At 39.6% G+C, this 17,348-nt stretch overlaps 1 protein-coding gene across 1 annotated transcript in view; it reads right to left on the minus strand.

Moving 5' to 3' along the window:
• Positions 1–170: 170 nt before the first annotated feature.
• Positions 171–17,348, minus strand: part of gas2l1 (growth arrest-specific 2 like 1) — a 69,920-nt gene continuing 52,742 nt past the window's right edge. The window contains exons 4-6 of the mRNA XM_007228771.4: positions 17,204–17,300; positions 15,350–15,644; positions 171–9,546 (exon numbers count right to left, since the gene is read on the minus strand). Of these exons, the coding sequence (XP_007228833.3) occupies positions 7,461–9,546; positions 15,350–15,644; positions 17,204–17,300 (2,478 nt within the window). The 3' untranslated portion in view covers positions 171–7,460. The remainder of the gene's footprint in view (positions 9,547–15,349; positions 15,645–17,203; positions 17,301–17,348) is intronic.

Here is a 17,348-nt window from a genome sequence, read left to right on the forward strand (position 1 = left end):
GCTACCCACAGGACACTACCCACAGGACATCAGACACAGAATGCTACCCACAGGACAACGCTCAGAAGATGTTGCCCACAGGATGCCGGCCAGAGGACATTGCCTACAGGACCCCACCCACAGGATGCTGTCTACAAGACATCATGAATTAAAAAAAACTGAGACACAGATCAGAAAAACAGCTTTTATTACAAGAACAAAATTAACAGCAATTGTTTTTTTTTTCCAAACAACAGTAAAGTCCTGGATTTGCAAATATTGCTCTTCAAACCGACCAATCGCAACAGCTCAGTCCGAGATTCGTCCAATCACCATCCATCTCCAGCTCTGCAGCAACAGAAGAGGAACGCAGGCAGGAGGAGATCAGATTATTATTTTATGGGTACGGACAGAAAGTGGGCGGGGCATGCATTAGTGGGAGCCAATGGAGACGTGAGGGGAAAAAAGCCATGCAGGTTTAAAATACATCCAAAATAATCCATAAATCCATAAACATGAAGCAAAAAAACAGAATCAGAACCGGAGAGGTTCTATCAGAACTGATAAAGCTGATTCACCATTAAAGCAACATGTGGGTCGATACCGATACCGAGGTCCAAACCAGCGACTGTAGAAAAGCATGGACAGCTTAACGTTTCCATGGTAACGTTAAAGAAATGTTATAAAAACGTTACACAACTTTGTTCAAAGTTCCCCCAATGTTGGGAGTTTTTTTGTTCAAAGTTGCCCCAATGTTAGAAGAAACATTTCCACAGTGATGTTAATGAAACATTTTACAAATGTTACACAATTTTGCTGCCCCAATGTTAGCAGAAAACATTTCCACAATAACATTAATAGAATGTTCTAAAAATGTTACATGATTTTGTTGAAAATGGCCCCAATGTTATTCATCTTTTTCCACAACAAAATTAATGGACGTTTTAAAAATGTTACACAACTTCGTACAAAGTTGTTCCAATGTTACCAGAAAACGTTTCTACAATAAAAAATAATTTAACGTTTTAAAATCGTTACACAAATTTGTTCAAAAGTTCCTCAATGTTAAAAAAAGCTTTTCCACAATAACATTAATGGAACTTTCTTAAAATGTTACACTATTTAATTGAAAGTTTCCCCAATGTAATTAAAAAACGTTCCAACAACGTTAATGCAACGTTCTAAAAATGTTAGAAGACTTTGTTGAAAGTTGCCCCAATGTTAGCAGAAACTGATTCTCCATTCCCTTTACTTTAGTAAGTCTGATTGATGTCCATGCTTTTATACAGTCACTGGTCTGAACAGTGTGTGGCAGTGAATGGGAACTTATAATAATGTGTAAAAGAAGGATATGCAGTGTGTGTGTGTGAGTGTGTGTTTGTGTTTGTGTGTGTAGCTTACACGTGAATCAATCCAATCAGTGGAATACTGAATAATTCCAATATTTTAACTGTTTATTACACTTACTTAATCTTTATCTGGACTGAATTAGTTTCTCAGAGGGACGTCTATAAAAAATACAGTATTTCACACTTCTACTCTTTAGTGATAAAACTCCTGCATCTGGACTGCAATTAAAAAACAGGAGGATCAGTGAGTTTTTAGGCTTCAGTTTTCTCGGTCACATGACATCATCACAGTGTTCAGTAGCTCCTCCATTTCCACTTGCTGTTGTGTTTTTTTTTAAAGTGGATCTCCGTGGAAACCGTGGCGCGCCCAAAGTCTACAGTAATTACGATGTGCAGCAGTGGACAAATATCTATTTTATTAAAGGCGAGGAGACGAAACTCAGAGATGTGCGTCCGGACGGGACTAAAATTAGCGGAGGAGCACGGAGTTCAGAGAAAAACAGTAGATAATTCAGCCTGTAATTTTCTCAGAGAACGTCTGAGAAAATTAAACACGTACATGATCGTTCTGGACGGGAATAAAATCACAGAGGATAAAAACACCATAAAAGAGAAAACTACCCAGAACCCCCTGAGAAACTAATCCCATCCAGATAGAGCTTTAGACTTTATTTGATTGCCGAAAAAAGTATAAATCTAAAGATATTTCATGTTTTATCTGGTCTGGGATTGTATTAGCCACAACATTAAGACCACTTAAGGTTGCCTAAGATTGTGTATTCCACCAGAACAGCTCTGCATCTCTGATCCAGATCCTTTCCAGATCAAAAATGGCTCTTTATTGATTATTGATCATCTGATTAAAGCTTTAAAAAACATTCAAAACCCACAATACCGACCAAAAACCTCCAATACCAACATCAGACCAGATCAGACTAGATTAGATACAGTAAAACCATCTCTTTCCTATTATACACTTACAGTTCACCACCAATCACAGACCAGTAACTCTTACTGCCCTTAAATACACTCATTTAGCCCACACACACCTTCAGAAACACACGCACACACACACACACTACTGTAACTCACACCATTAATCTCCACCTACTGCTCTTCTTTAAACCACCATCCATATAAACTGCAATTCACCCACTCCGCCACCAGGTGGCGCCAAACCACAAGAAAAGAGACGCTCAATATGAGCAAGCTCCCTTTTACCTTTAAAAAGTCCACTTAGAAGTGGTTTTACGACTTTTAATCAATTTAGAAACCATATACAAAACAGTTACACTCATAAAAATAAAGGTTCCAAAAAGAATTCCTCAAATAAAATAAATGTAAATAAATAATTTATCATTTAAAACTAAGCAAGTAAAGGCTTTTACTTAATAAATAAAATTCTAAAAATTCTTTCTAAAATTAGGAATTAAAAGCACAATTAAGATTTTTAATTTTATTTAAATTATTTATATATTTAATATTTAATACATATACGTTGTTACTTATTCGTAGTTTGAAGGACCTCCACATAGTGTAAAGATTCCAATTAATGTTAATTAATTATTAATTAATTAATTAATTAATTAATTAAAGAGGTCAGAATGCTAGCATGTCCTTTAACTCGATATGTCACCATTTACAAATGAAAAGTCCTACATTTGAATAAAAAAATATATTATGTGAGCAGTTTATAAATGAAAAGTCCTTATTTTAAAACAAAATTATTGTCAGCATCTCTTTATACAGTTATGTTCTGTGGACAATTTACAAATGAAAAGTCCTACAAAAATGTTATAGTTTTAAATATTTTTTAAATGTTCCTAGAGGGTCCGTTACTAATTAAAAAAATTACAAATTAAAATTTTGCCTGTTTTTAGTATTCATTATTAGACCCAAAATTATGTTTTTTGAACACATGAAAGTTTACCTGCTGCGCATTGTTCATTTAAACATATTGGCCTTAATGTACAGCCTTAATGTGTCTGAAAGTACAAATTAAAAGTCTTAATCAGTATTAAATTCAAGTGTATGATGTGTTAATGTGTAGAATGTTTAAAATGTTTTTAGAAAACAGTGTTTATTTGGTCTAAAATGACATAAATATGCTTATAATTTATAAGCATAATTTAACCCTTTAACAGGCAGCCTTTCTGTCAGTTTTTGCTTGATATTACGCACGTATATCTTTTGTATTTCTATTCAAACATTACATTAAAAGGTTTTGTGTTTGATAAGAAATGTTACTGAAAATCTCAATTAGAATTGTAATATAAAATCTGCAACTGTCAGAATATAATTAATAGAAATCAATGAAAATGGAGCTTTCCTGAAATCTATATTTTAAAGAATATGAATCAAAATCACACAATTTGGGGTTCATTCCTGATTAGTTGGTTACTGATCTGAATTTATTAGGTGGAGTATAGAGTAAACAGGCAGTGATGCAACGCTCCTTTAAACAAATTCAGCACCCCCGCCAGAAAAAGCACCACCTCTCAGGAGCATTGCTACGCATGTAACTGTGACTAAGATAACTGTGAATTTTGGCATGTATTTCTAATCAAGTTAAAGAAGAGATACTCTGCTTTTATGAAGAAGACGCGCTCCCGAGAGAGGGTGCTTTGCATGGCGGGGTTGTTCAATTCAGAGTAGTGAGTAATGACTTAAGTGTGCTCGGGCACGGATTGTTTAAACGTATTGGGAGTGCAGGCCAGCGGAGGAGTGCCTAAGTGTGAGTACACGCTTAAGAAGCATAGATGCACAAGGCAGGAGCGATTTAGAACCTTTATTTTTAAGAGTGTAGAACATTTCATCATCACCATCATCACTATCATCATCAACATGCTGCAACAATAACCCTGTAATCACGCTCTCTTTAATAATAAACTCAATAAACTTAATAATCTTAAATCACCATTCAGAACCAATGGGGTCAGTCGGGAGTGTGTGTGTGTGTGTGTGTGTAGTGATATTAGTGGGGTTTAGTGTTTGAATCATGGTGCGGGTGCTCGGAATTATAATATAAATGTGTACACACACACACACACACATATATATACACACACACACACACTTTAAGGCAGAACGAGTTGTCGAGGCAGCACTTATTGCATAGCTAAGGCAAAACTCACCCAAACCAACAGCATCATATAATACAATTTATACAATAATCCATTAATATCACACACTCTCACACACACACACTCTGTACCCCAGCCCACCCCACACATTTCAACATTTTAAACAATAAACATATACACATATATTACATATACCTTAATTCTCTCCACCCCCAACATAAATAATCATATTTTCATACACATTTTTTAAAAGTCTTTTTTTTTTTTGCCGTAGAAGTTGATGCAAGCCTCTGATCCACTAGATCACTATATCAGGTCCCTGGATGGAGGGTGATGGAGGGTTCTAGTGAGTCTAGAACCGCAGTGTTCTGCTTAATCACCCCAGTAACTAACACAGCGAATGGGAACGCAGTCTGACAGGTGCTCTCCGGGTTCTCCCGGCTCACCAGGGCTGCACGATACCTGATCATCTGATAATCAGTATCACGATACTGCGATACTGAGTATGTACTGATACTGTATTATCACTTTAATAAACCCCCCCAAAAAAAAAAAAAAAAAATCACAATCGGCCAATTACATTCACTTATGTCTTATAGGGGCGTGCCATATCGTATCGTACGCAATAATATCGCCAACATTACTGAATATGGTGATACCCCTAATTATCACATCAGGGTGCTACTTTATTTTACTGTGTATTGTATTGTAGTATAAATGGTTTTGTAATTCAGTGTTTTTTTTTTTTTATATCGTTAAGAGTATCGTTATCGCGAAAATACCATAAAATATTGTGATATTATTTCAGGGCCATATTGCCCACCCCTAGCTCCCCGTCACATTAAGAGGCAAGAAATTCAAGTAATTAACTCTTGATGAGTTCAGCACAGCTGTTAACTGAAAGCTGAATTCCAGGTGACTCTACCTCATAAAACTGACTGAGAATAAATATTGTGATATAACGAATAAATTTACCATATCGCCCAGTTCTATATTTATTTATTTAATTTTTTATATTGGAAATTTTGCAAAAAAAAAAAAAAAAAAAACATATTTAGACATACAAATGAGATTTGACCTATTTTACCTACTGATTTTTTACGAGTTTAAGTTTCCGAACTTAAATATTCAACAATTTCACACAATTTCTGTTTATTTGTTACATATATATATACAATATGTATGTATAATATATACATATTTGCATACATTTGCATAGTTTAAACAAAACACCACCAGCTCAATTTGTGTCTCACCTTTTAAGGATTTTAAGTCATTTTTTAGGCAAATTCTTAAGATAAAATAATTAATATGTTAATAAAGTTAATAAAATTTTCTTATCTGTACGCTCACTGTTGTCAGACTAATTAATTCAAAGCTAATTATAAAAAATACATGTGTTTTGAAAATATGTTACAGTAATTTATACTGTATTTTATAAGAAAAGCATTAAAGGGATTGATTGATCAATGAGAGTTGATACAATCAGTTTTGTATCTGATTTAATTTAATTTCTAAAATAAGTATGTGAACATCCACAAATTAAATATTTTAAAATAGGGTAATAAAATGCAGAAAGCATATTTAAAAAAATCAACAATTTAACTTTTTGCCACCTATCATAAAGCACTTCTATTGGTCCACTTAATTAATTACCTAATACTGATTGGTCACTGAGGCCAAGTTTGGTCTTTGGTATCGTGCAGCCCTGGTTTATATCGAACGCCACTCCTCCAACCACCAAAAAATGAGCAAAAATGTAAAAATCAGAGGCAAAATTACAGCAAAAATGATGCTTGGGACATTTCTGAAGCTTTCAGACATTCAACGAATGCCATTCAAGTTGTGAACAATCATACTGGTCCAAAATAGGAAAAAAAAGAACGACGCCACCTACAGGATAAGCCCTGTATTACCGTATCAACCCCATCATATCCAAAACATATACATAAAATTAGCGAGAACCTGAAACAAGTTTAAAACCAATGGCGAAGGTCAAGGAATTGGTTTTCTAAAAGCAGGACTGTGCTGTCCAGTGGACATCTGTTGCTCCGGATGTGAGACATTTGCAGAGGACAATCAGACATTAGCAAACATTGTTGTTTGAACTGGGTCAGACCTCTGGAGTCACTAACAGAAGCGACGACAAGGACAAAAGACATTGGTGCATGAACAACTAGCAAGGATTTTGATGGGAAACTTCCTTCAGAGTGTCCCCTTTTGCGACTTCTATGAGAAGCCCTTCCACCTTTTTAAGAAAAGCCGTGGACACTTGTCCAAATGTCCTTTGTGTCAAGGTATCATTTCTTATTTTTTTCTTTTTTGATTTCCTTTACCATCCCATTCAACAAAGCAACAGTTCCACAATTGTCGCAACATAAGCCCTCAGAAGTAATGATTGATCCTGCAACGTATGTACGCTACAAAAAATACCCTCAAAAGTGAAAAAAGAGCAAAAACAGCGACAAATTACATGCGAAGCAGAATGGTGCCCTTTGGTAACACATTTTTTTAACATCATTTTTTAACAGGACAGGGAACAGGCTGATGCGAAGCATTAGGAATTTGTGACATGCTCTGAAAATCTGATTTAGCCACGGACAGCAATCCTTTGATATGCCAAACGATGTAATCCTTTGCTCTATCGTTTGCCCAAAGACCTGTTTCTTCCTCCTTCCATTCCCTCCAATTCGGAAAGTAGTTTAGTGCTTTCTTTAGTGTGTTGCTACAAGACAGCCACAGCTTTGAGGCTTCAAGACTTTGAGACGTTCCTACTCCAGCCATTTTAGACTTAGTTCAACCCTCAGGTTGTCCCTTTGCCTTTCCCTGCGATCTAGATCCAGTGTCTGGAGCCTGTCGTACACAATTTCTGTACTTTTCAAGGAAACATTTGGTGGTAAGCCTTGGTGATATGCCCGTGATCTCAATGTATCAACCGGATGACACCCCCTTCATCAGCAGTCGTTCACCTTCTCATCATCAAGCTGTGCTTGTCAAATGCTGAATACATTCATGACTCTATTTTCCAACAGGCTAATGCAACGTGATTCTACATCCAAGCTTCCCCGTCCAAGCTGGACTCCAGCGAAAACGAGCGCTCCCTTGATCCCATGGTTGGTGATCTCTGCTGCGGGTGGATGAGGTCTGCGAAGGCCTGGTGCAGAGCTTTGCGGGATGGTGCATGCCCATGGGATCGTGGAGACTGTGGTGGCGTCTGAAGAGGGGACAGGTTCGCAGGGGAATGCTGCTGCTGCCGTTGGTGCAGGTCTCTGTCTCTGTAGCTGACCGGCGTCGGAATTCGTGACGGACTGTTCTCCGGACGGTTGTCAGTGCGAGGTCGTATCCGTGGACGCAGCTTGAGCTTGTAGATGGAAGGCACCCTCTCCGACTTCTTCTGCCCCTTCTTTGGGCGCAAGACGACTGTGTTGTCGACATCTCCATTGGCAGGATAAGGAGGTGGAGGGGTGCAGGATCCCTCGGAAAGAGGCTCGCTCAAACTAAAACACATGGAGGAGCTCTCGCTGGAGGAGTCGTTGTAGGAACAGTCATCCGGAGGAGGTGGGAAGGGAGAAGGGAATGTCTCTGGGAGTGGATGGTCATTAGTAGTGTTAGCATTATCATTGGCATCCCCGTGGTCATAGGGCAGATTCGGCTGGTGGTGGTGATCATCCAGAGGAACGTCACCCTCCACTTCAGCGTAGTCCAGCTGAGAATCCATGAGTGCCTCAGCAGGGGGGAGACCAGAGAGACCTCCGTTTACCTGCCAGGGGACACACGGAAGTCTTGAGTCAAAATCTCTGACTTGCTCGCTCTCCTCAATTGAGCTCGAAATGGCAGGGAGTTTTCGGAGACCCCCACCAAGACCGGGCCACTGTTCTCGTTCTCGCACCCCATTGCAGGGAAAGCCGGCTCGGGTCTGGCTGTGCAGTAGCGTAGGGGGATCCTCCAGCGCGCAATTTCGAGTCCGCTTTGATTCCCGCAAATCAGGCAACATTCCCATCTTCCCTCCAACATTTAGAGAGGACGAAGAGGAGTTAGATGAAGAGTACGCTGAATCAGTCACGTTAAGGTCACCAGCGCCTGGAAGCTGCAAATGTCCCACTTCCTTTGCGGTAGGTGCTCTAGCATGGCTAGAGCTTTGAGCCGGCTGATGCTGTTGTTGTGTGTTGGCCAGGAACTCTGCCTCAAATGTGCGGTACAGCTCCATCTCTCGCTGTGCAGCATCCTGAGGGGACAGGGACTGGAGTCCAAATCCCATTCCCATTTCATCCTCCGGGGGTTCGGGGGCTTGTTGTTGACTCCATCCTCTCTGTGCCCTGCCGGGCGGTCGAGGACTGTGGGCAACCCGAGGGGATCGTGGTGGGTGGTGATGGGGTTTTTGGTGGTTAGTCGAAGAGTGCGGGGAGCGCCGACCTGGCTGAGAGACAGGTGGCAGGAGCCTCCGACTGCCCACCGAAGGCGAACGTGGAGCAGGAGGTCTTGGGGTCATGCCCTTCTTCACAGGGCTGTTTGTTCCTGATCCCCCTTTGATAGGGGAACTCGAAGCCGAAGAGGAGTTTTGTCGCTTGGACAAGCCACCGCTCAACTTGGGGGAACCTGGAGGCACCTGCTTGCTCCTCAATTCATCTTTGGGTTGGAGGTCTCTGTGGTCTCGGTTGTCTCTGTGATCTCTGTGGCGAGGAGACACAGGACTGCCCTCACTTACTCGGCTACGTAGAGGAGCTTTTCCCTGGCTGAGGGATCGAGGACCTTGGAGTCTTCTAGGACCTTCTGGGCCCATTGACCTGCCCCTTTCTGGCCGCGCAGCCCGGTGCCCCTCTGCAGGACCTTGGGGAGGGCTAGGTTTAAGCATGGATGGGGGTGCAGGCCGTTCTCTGGAAGCACTCCGAGCCCGGGTCTGAGGGGGGCGCAAGGCTGGTATATGGGTTCCACCCTCTGGTCGCTCGATCATGTGCTTGCCCTCTTTACGGTTGACCATCAGCACCACTTCCTCCCCATTCATGCGCCGGGCTCCCAGAGAAAGTCGACCTCCTCCGGTCGCTCCACCGCCACCTTTACAAGACGAGGCATTGGAGGAGTCGCTGTCTCCAGAGAGTCGGCGAGTCAACGGCAGCAGAGAGTCCTTATTCCTGAGGCTGAGAAAGAAACAAAAACAAGAGGTAAATTAGTTTTAATTAGATTAGTCTGGAATTCCCTACCGACCACTGGTAAGTCCTCAACAGCCCCTTCCCCTCAAAACCTGACCCTACCCCACACAGCAGGTGACAACAGCAGGTGCATTAACCTGATTCTTCACCAGACCTTTGACCTGTGACTCTCTGCCAATAGGATTGAAGGGAAAGTATAAGTGAAGCATGCTGGGAGTTGATTAGTGTGGTTGGCGCACACGACTGGCAGCCGCTCAACGAATTGGCGGGAAAATACTCTGGGATTAACAGAGAGATCACAGGAGCACCAGAGAGGAGGATTACTGACCCTGCGGAATTACCGATTAAAAAACACACACACACACACACTCATGCAAACACTCATACACACATACTTTCATTTTTACAGGGTAATTTTGATATTTATTAGAAAACATTTCTCCGATACAGTAGTAACTATTGTGCATTATTATCGAATATGAATGGTTTGTTATGAATTACAAAAAATTTAAGTGTAATATTTTAGTAAGTATCCCCTATGAATTATTTTTTCGACTGATGCTCCTTAAAATGATACAGTATCCACTATGAATTTTTCAGGAACTACTGTGAACAACCTACTATGTGATATGTCTGGTAGTGCTATAAATAATGCAATACTCAGTATTGTACTGTATCTCCTGCAAATTACTAAGTATCTATTATTCTCACCGACAAAGGTTGCTAGGAACCTGGGTGTTATGGTTGATGACCAACTCTCCTTCACGCACCATGTGGCCTCAGTTGCTCGGTCCTGCCGCTTTGCGCTCTATAACATCCGAAAAATTAGACCGTTCCTGACGCAACAGGCCACCCAACTCCTGGTGCAAGCGGTCGTCATCTCACGCCTCGACTACTGCAATGCCCTGCTAACTGGCCTCCCGGCCTGTGTAGTAAAACCACTCCAGATGATCCAGAACGCAGCAGCACGTCTGATCTTCAACCAGCCAAAACGGGCACATTTCACCCCGCTGCTCATTGAGCTCCACTGGCTACCAGTTGATGCTCGCATCAAATTCAAAGCTCTTACAATCGCCTACAAGGTGATGTCAGAACAGGCTCCTTCCTACCTGCACTCGCTCCTGAAGGCTTACGCTACCTCCCGGCCGCTGCGCTCCTCCAATGAACGTCGCCTCGCTTTGCCAAACAAACACACAAAGCAATCCAGACTGTTCTCATACAGAGTTCCCCAATGGTGGAACAAACTACCCTCCACTACCAGATCAGGAGAATCTCTCACTATCTTTAATAAACTCCTGAAGACAGAGCTCTTCAAAGAGCACTTACTCTCCTAACACCTCTAACACACTAACTACTTCTAACCTCATTTCCTTCTTCCTCTCCTTCACTCCTCTATCCTATTATTCCCCTTTGTCCTCCTTTTATCCCTATCCAAAGATGTTTTTCCTTTAAACTTATTTTACATTGTACTTGACTATTGTAAGTCGCTTTGGACAAAAGCGTCTACCAAATGTAATGTAATGTATTATTAATTACTAAGTGATTACTGTGGATAATTAGGTATGTACTACTTATTATTTTTTAAACTTTAGGTAAATTTAATCTCAGGTCTAAAGACTGCAGCAGGGTTTAGGCTGGGGGAAGCGAGCGGTCACGTTTTACTGTACTCCGGTGACGTTTTACTTTCGGACGCACCGCCTGACGCCTAACTCTGATTAGCCTTCTGCTGATCTGAGTCTTCTCTCTGACTGAAGTCTGAGATTAGCCTAATCCCTAATCCCACCTGTCTCACCTGCAGCCTCTCTGGCACTGAGAGGGTTAACCCCACCAGACCCCATGCTGTTTGGAATCCAGACTAACCTCATAATACAGACTGTAAACTGCAGCTTTAGAATAATTATTTAAATATGCTTTTAAAATGCATTGTTAAAATCTGTAGGAATACACTCTAGTATCCACTATGAATTACTACTCTATAAATCAAGTATAAATTACTGTATTAAATGACTGTAAATTACTGTATAATATACTGTACTACTGTATCTTCTAAGGGCGACTTTGTATCCAGCATGATTTATCGAGAGTCTACTGCAAATATTCCAGTAGCCTCTATGAATTTAAAAATCAATCATTATGAATTATTCAGTAACAACTATCAATTGCAAGTACCCACTATGAATTATTCACTAAATAATATGAATTGTTAGTATCCACTATGGATTATTCAATAACTATTATGAATGTACTATTATGTAGGATTATTTAAGACCCACTAAAAATTGGTTAGTATTCTCTATGGATTATTCAATAACTATTATGAATGGTTTAGTATCCACTATGGATTATGTAAGACACACTAAGAATTGTTAAGAATCCACTATATTGTTAAGTATTAACAAACACTGTAAATGATTCAGTAATAGCTATCATTTTTAGGATCCAGTATGAACTCTTCAGAAACACCTTTGAATTACAAGCATCCACTATGAATTATTCAGTGTCTGCCATAACAGACTAGCATCCACTATGCATTATTCAGGACCAACTAAAAATTGTTTAGTATCCGCTATGATTTTTTCAGTAACTACTATGAATTGATAGTATCCACTATTAATTATTCAGTATCCACAAAACGTACTAGCACCGGCTATAAATTATTCAATAGCTACTATGAATTGTTAGTATCCACTATGGATTATTTAGTATCCACCAAAACACTATAAATTATTCAAGAGCTGCTATGAATTACTAGTATCCACTATAAATGATTCAGCATCAACCAAAACAAACGTGCATCCACTATGGATTATTTAGTAACAATTATGAATGATTTAGTATCCACTGTGAATTATTCAATATCTACTAAAAATGGTTTAGTATCCACTATAAAATATTAGCAAACACTGTGAATGATTCAGTAATTGCTATAATTTTTAGGATCCACTATGAATTCTTTAGAAACTATTGTAAATAATTCTGCTATCCACTATGAATTATTCAGTATTCACTATAGAATATTCACAATCACAATAAATTATTCATTAACTATTATGAATGGTTTACTATCCATTATGAATTATTCAAGACCACAAATAATTGTTCGGTGTTCATTATAGAGTATTAGCAAACACTGTGAATGATTCATTAGGATTCTATAATATATAGTTTTGAAACATTTTATTATTCCACTATCCACTATGAATTATTCAATATCCACTATAGAATATTCAGAATCACAGTAAATGATTTAGTAATTGCTATGAATTCTTAGTATCCACTGTGTATTAGCCAATAACCTCTAATAATTATTTAGTATCTACCAAAAACTATTCTGTATCCAGAAGAAATTATTCAGTATCCACTATGAATTATTGAGTATCGACATCCTTCTATGAGTTAATCGGGCAAATATCTGCACTCATAAATGTTTTTAATTCTTGCACTGTTGACAAAAACATCTATAAGAATAAACTCACTCTAATAAGAAGGAATAAAAATATGATGATTCTAAAACTGTTTAATGGTGTTGTAAATGCATATAACAGTATATAACAACAATAGCTCTATAGAATAACTCCTAAAGGGTTAACAGAAGGTCCTGCCCTGACTTTTCCGTGAGACAGTCTGAGGAAACAGAGGCCTGGTGCCAAAGCAAACCCTGCAGCCGGTCGTAATCATACTGAACAATGGGTCTGAGAGCGGAACCGGACTGGACCGGACTCACAGAGCACACCGGCCACCTTATCGGTAAATATCACGCTTAATTATACGCTTAATTCTGCGCTGTTTAACGAGGTTTAATGAGCATGTGATAACAGACGCTAGTATAAACAGCATGTGACGAGCAGGAGAAAAGCTTTGGGCTTTAGGTTTATTTCCTTTTCTCTGGGCTTCTGGGTAATTCTGTCCAATCGGCACAATCTGCTGGAGGGGAGAACAGCGGACAGCGCTGAAACCCGTCCAAATCCGAGCCGTCGTTACAGTAATTAGTCTGAGAAAAGAGAAAAACGAGGGAATTGAGGTGCAGTACCGCAGTTCTGCCACACGGGGGCGGTGGAGGAGGCATTGGAAAGCATGGCAGGCGGCCAATGTCACCTGGGATTATCGCAATCTGCTTGCTGCAATCTGTTGCTTCCCTCTGTACATGTGTTTTAGAGAGAGTGTGTGTGTGTGTGTGTGCGAGTGTGTGTGTGTGTGTGTTAAGATGCAGAGCAGTGCAGTGTGTTATGGTGGGGTTTAAAGAACTAGGTCAGTGAGAGAAAAGGCTAATTCAGGGACCACCACACAGGAATAAACACACACAAATACAGCAGTGCAACAATAAAGAGAATTAAGAACTCTTAGAATTTTTTATATTTCTGTATAAATATATCCTAAAACATCATTTTCTAAATTATAGTAGTAATCAGTATCAGAGAACTCTGTCCAGGAACTGAATTTCAAGAGAAGATGGGCCATGCAGCAGGACAATGACCCTAAACTCCCATGTGCTTTCAGTTATTAACCACTTTTACTGGAAACACATTAAACTTTGTGCTTTCATTTATCCTTTTAATCTCCTTTTATTCAACAAATTCTTGCAATGTTGATTAAAACATCTATACAAATAAACTCTAATAACAATGAATGAAATAAGATGACCCAAAACTGTTTAATGGTATTGAAAATTAACATAAGTGTAATTAACTCAGTTCTATTAAAACAACAACAATAACTCTAAAGGATAATTCTCCATTAAAGGGTTAACAGAACGCCCTGCGCTGCCTTTTCTATATTTCTGCATAAATATGATTTAAAACATCATTTTCTGAATTATATCATTAATCAGTATCAGAGAACTCTAAAGAAAAATATCAGGACATCTGTCCAGAAACTAAATCTCGAGACAAGTTGGGCCATGCAGCAGGACAATGACCCTAAACTCCCATGTGCTTTCAGTGCAACCACTTTTATTGGAAACACATTAAACCTTTTGGCTTTTTCTCACTGGCCGCTTTATTGGAAACCCCTACTTTGTGCTTCTACGCTGTCCACTTTATTCGAAATGTCTATTTTGTGATTATATTCACACTAACACTGTGGCCACTTTACTGGAAACACCTACCTTCCAACTTCCCCTACTAATATTTGTGCTTCTGCTCACTGATCACCTGCATTATGCTTGCCCTGATTAACTGGCCAGTTTATTGGAAACACTCAATAAACCATGTATTTTTTTTTACTCACTGGCCACTTTATTAGAAACACTCTACTACTTTTGTACTTCCACTAACTGGCCAATTTATTGGGAACACTTTATTACATTACATTGACTGGTCACCTACCATCAACTTTCACTACCTGGCCACTTTATTAGAAACACCCACCTATATTACATTGTCCAACCGGCCACATTATTGGAAACCCCTACCTTGGGCTTCTACTCACTTTGGCCACTTTATTAGAAACATCTGAATAGATTACATTGTATAACCGGACACTTTATTGGAAACACCCACCTACATTACATTGTCTAACTGGCCACTGGAAGCCCCTCCCTTTGTGCCAATTTATTAGGAACACCCCCATTTTAGCTTTTAGCATTTTAGCTCCACTTTTTGGGCTTTCACTCACTTTGGCCACTTTATTAGAAACACCTAAATTACAGTATACTACACTAACCGGCCACTTTATTAGAAACACCTAAATTACTGTATACTACACTAACCGGCCACTTTATTAGAAACACCTAAATTACAGTATACTACACTAACCGGCCACTTTATTAGAAACACCTCTCACTGTAACTCACCTGAGGGGGTTGAGGCGTGGTTCAGAGCGGTCTCGTGGGGGTCTGGGCAGCAGGGTGGTCGGGTTTCTCCCGGGTTCTGTATCTGCCGGGACGTGGGGGCTTCTGCCGGGGCGTGAGGAGGACAGGGCGGGGCAGGTGTGTGACGGTTCCAGGGAGCGCCGGTCTGGGCTTTTATACGCCCCCATAGACTCGCCCTTCCAGTGGGGTCCCGGGCTGGTAGAGCGGGACGAGTGGGCGCTGGAGCTTTTACTGTGAGGAGCCGGACCCGCTGCCTTACCCTGCTGATACCGGTGAGCTGAGGACACAACACAACATTTACATAAATACATATACTCATCTATACCCACCGAGAATATACACATCTATACTCATACCCATCCATACCTATACCTAGGATATACACATCTATAGTCATACCCATACTTAGGATTTACACATCAATATCCATATCTATACATCAATATACATACCTATACCCATTTATACACACCTAGGATATACACATCTATATCCATATTTATCCATATCTATACATCTATATTCATACCTATACCCATCCATACCCATACCTAGGCTATACACACATCTATATCCGTATCTACACATCTATATAAATATCTATAACCATTTATACCAACTGAGGCTATATACACCTCTATATCCATATCTATACATCAATATACATACCTATACCCATCCATACCCATACCTAGGCTATACACACATCTATATCCATATCTACACATCTATATAAATATCTATAACCATTTATACCCACTGAGGCTATATACACCTCTATATCCATATCTATACATCAATATACATACCTATACCCATCCATACCCATACCTAGGATATACACACATCTATACCCATATCTATACATATCTACACATCTAAAGAAATACCTATACCCATCTATACTCACCTAGGATATACACACATCTATATCCATATCTACACATTTATATAAATATCTATACCCGTCCATACCCACTGAGGCTATATACACCTCTATATCCATATCTATACATCTATACCCACCTAGGATACACACATCTATATCCATATCCATTCATACCAATACATATATAGAAATACCTATACCCAACCATACCCACCGACACTATACACATCTATAACCAAATCCATCCATACCTGTACAGCTATAGAAATACCAATAACCATCTAGGCTATACATATCTATATCCATATCCATTCATACCAATACATCTATATAAATATATATATATACTCATCTATACACACCCAGGCTATATAAATCTATATCCATACATATATACCAATAATCATCCATAACTATACATCTATAAAAAATACCTATACATATCCATACCCACCCAAGTTATACACACCTATATCTACTGTATATCTATACATCTACAGAAATACCTATACCCATCCATACCCACCCAAGTTATACACATCTATAATTCTCTACCCATATCTATCCATACCTATACATCTATATAAATAATAATTAATTATTAATAAGATAATTAGTAGGAAAATCAGATGGGAATCCCATCATTTCATCACTTCTGTGTTTTTGTTTCTAAACATTAAAAACAATCCATAAATAGATTATGAGTAATAATAGAGCTTCCGTTATTCTGAGGTATAGTAGATATATGTCATTTCTGAGAGCGTGGAAATTTCCTAACGTCACAGAGAGAGGAAGTGTTCTGTACAGACCCTCTAAACCCGATGCTGAAACCAGCAGAACCTGAATATAGCAGAGGATTGTGAAACTAAAAGCGCTGGTGCCCACGCTCTGACCCACGCCGTGACGCTCCAGCGGTTATGAGGCGTCAGAACAGGAAGTGACCTCACCGAAGGCGTTGCAGCGACAGGGGTCGTGTTTATCCAGGTAATGCTCCAGCGTGTCCCAGCCTCCGCCCACTCGCACCATCACATGAGTCCTCAACACCTGCAGAGAAACATATACACACCTTTATATACCTGCATACATACAATA

The sequence above is a fragment of the Astyanax mexicanus genome, chromosome 22 (genome assembly GCF_023375975.1).
Source record: "Astyanax mexicanus isolate ESR-SI-001 chromosome 22, AstMex3_surface, whole genome shotgun sequence".
Taxonomy (NCBI): Eukaryota; Metazoa; Chordata; class Actinopteri; order Characiformes; family Acestrorhamphidae; genus Astyanax; species Astyanax mexicanus.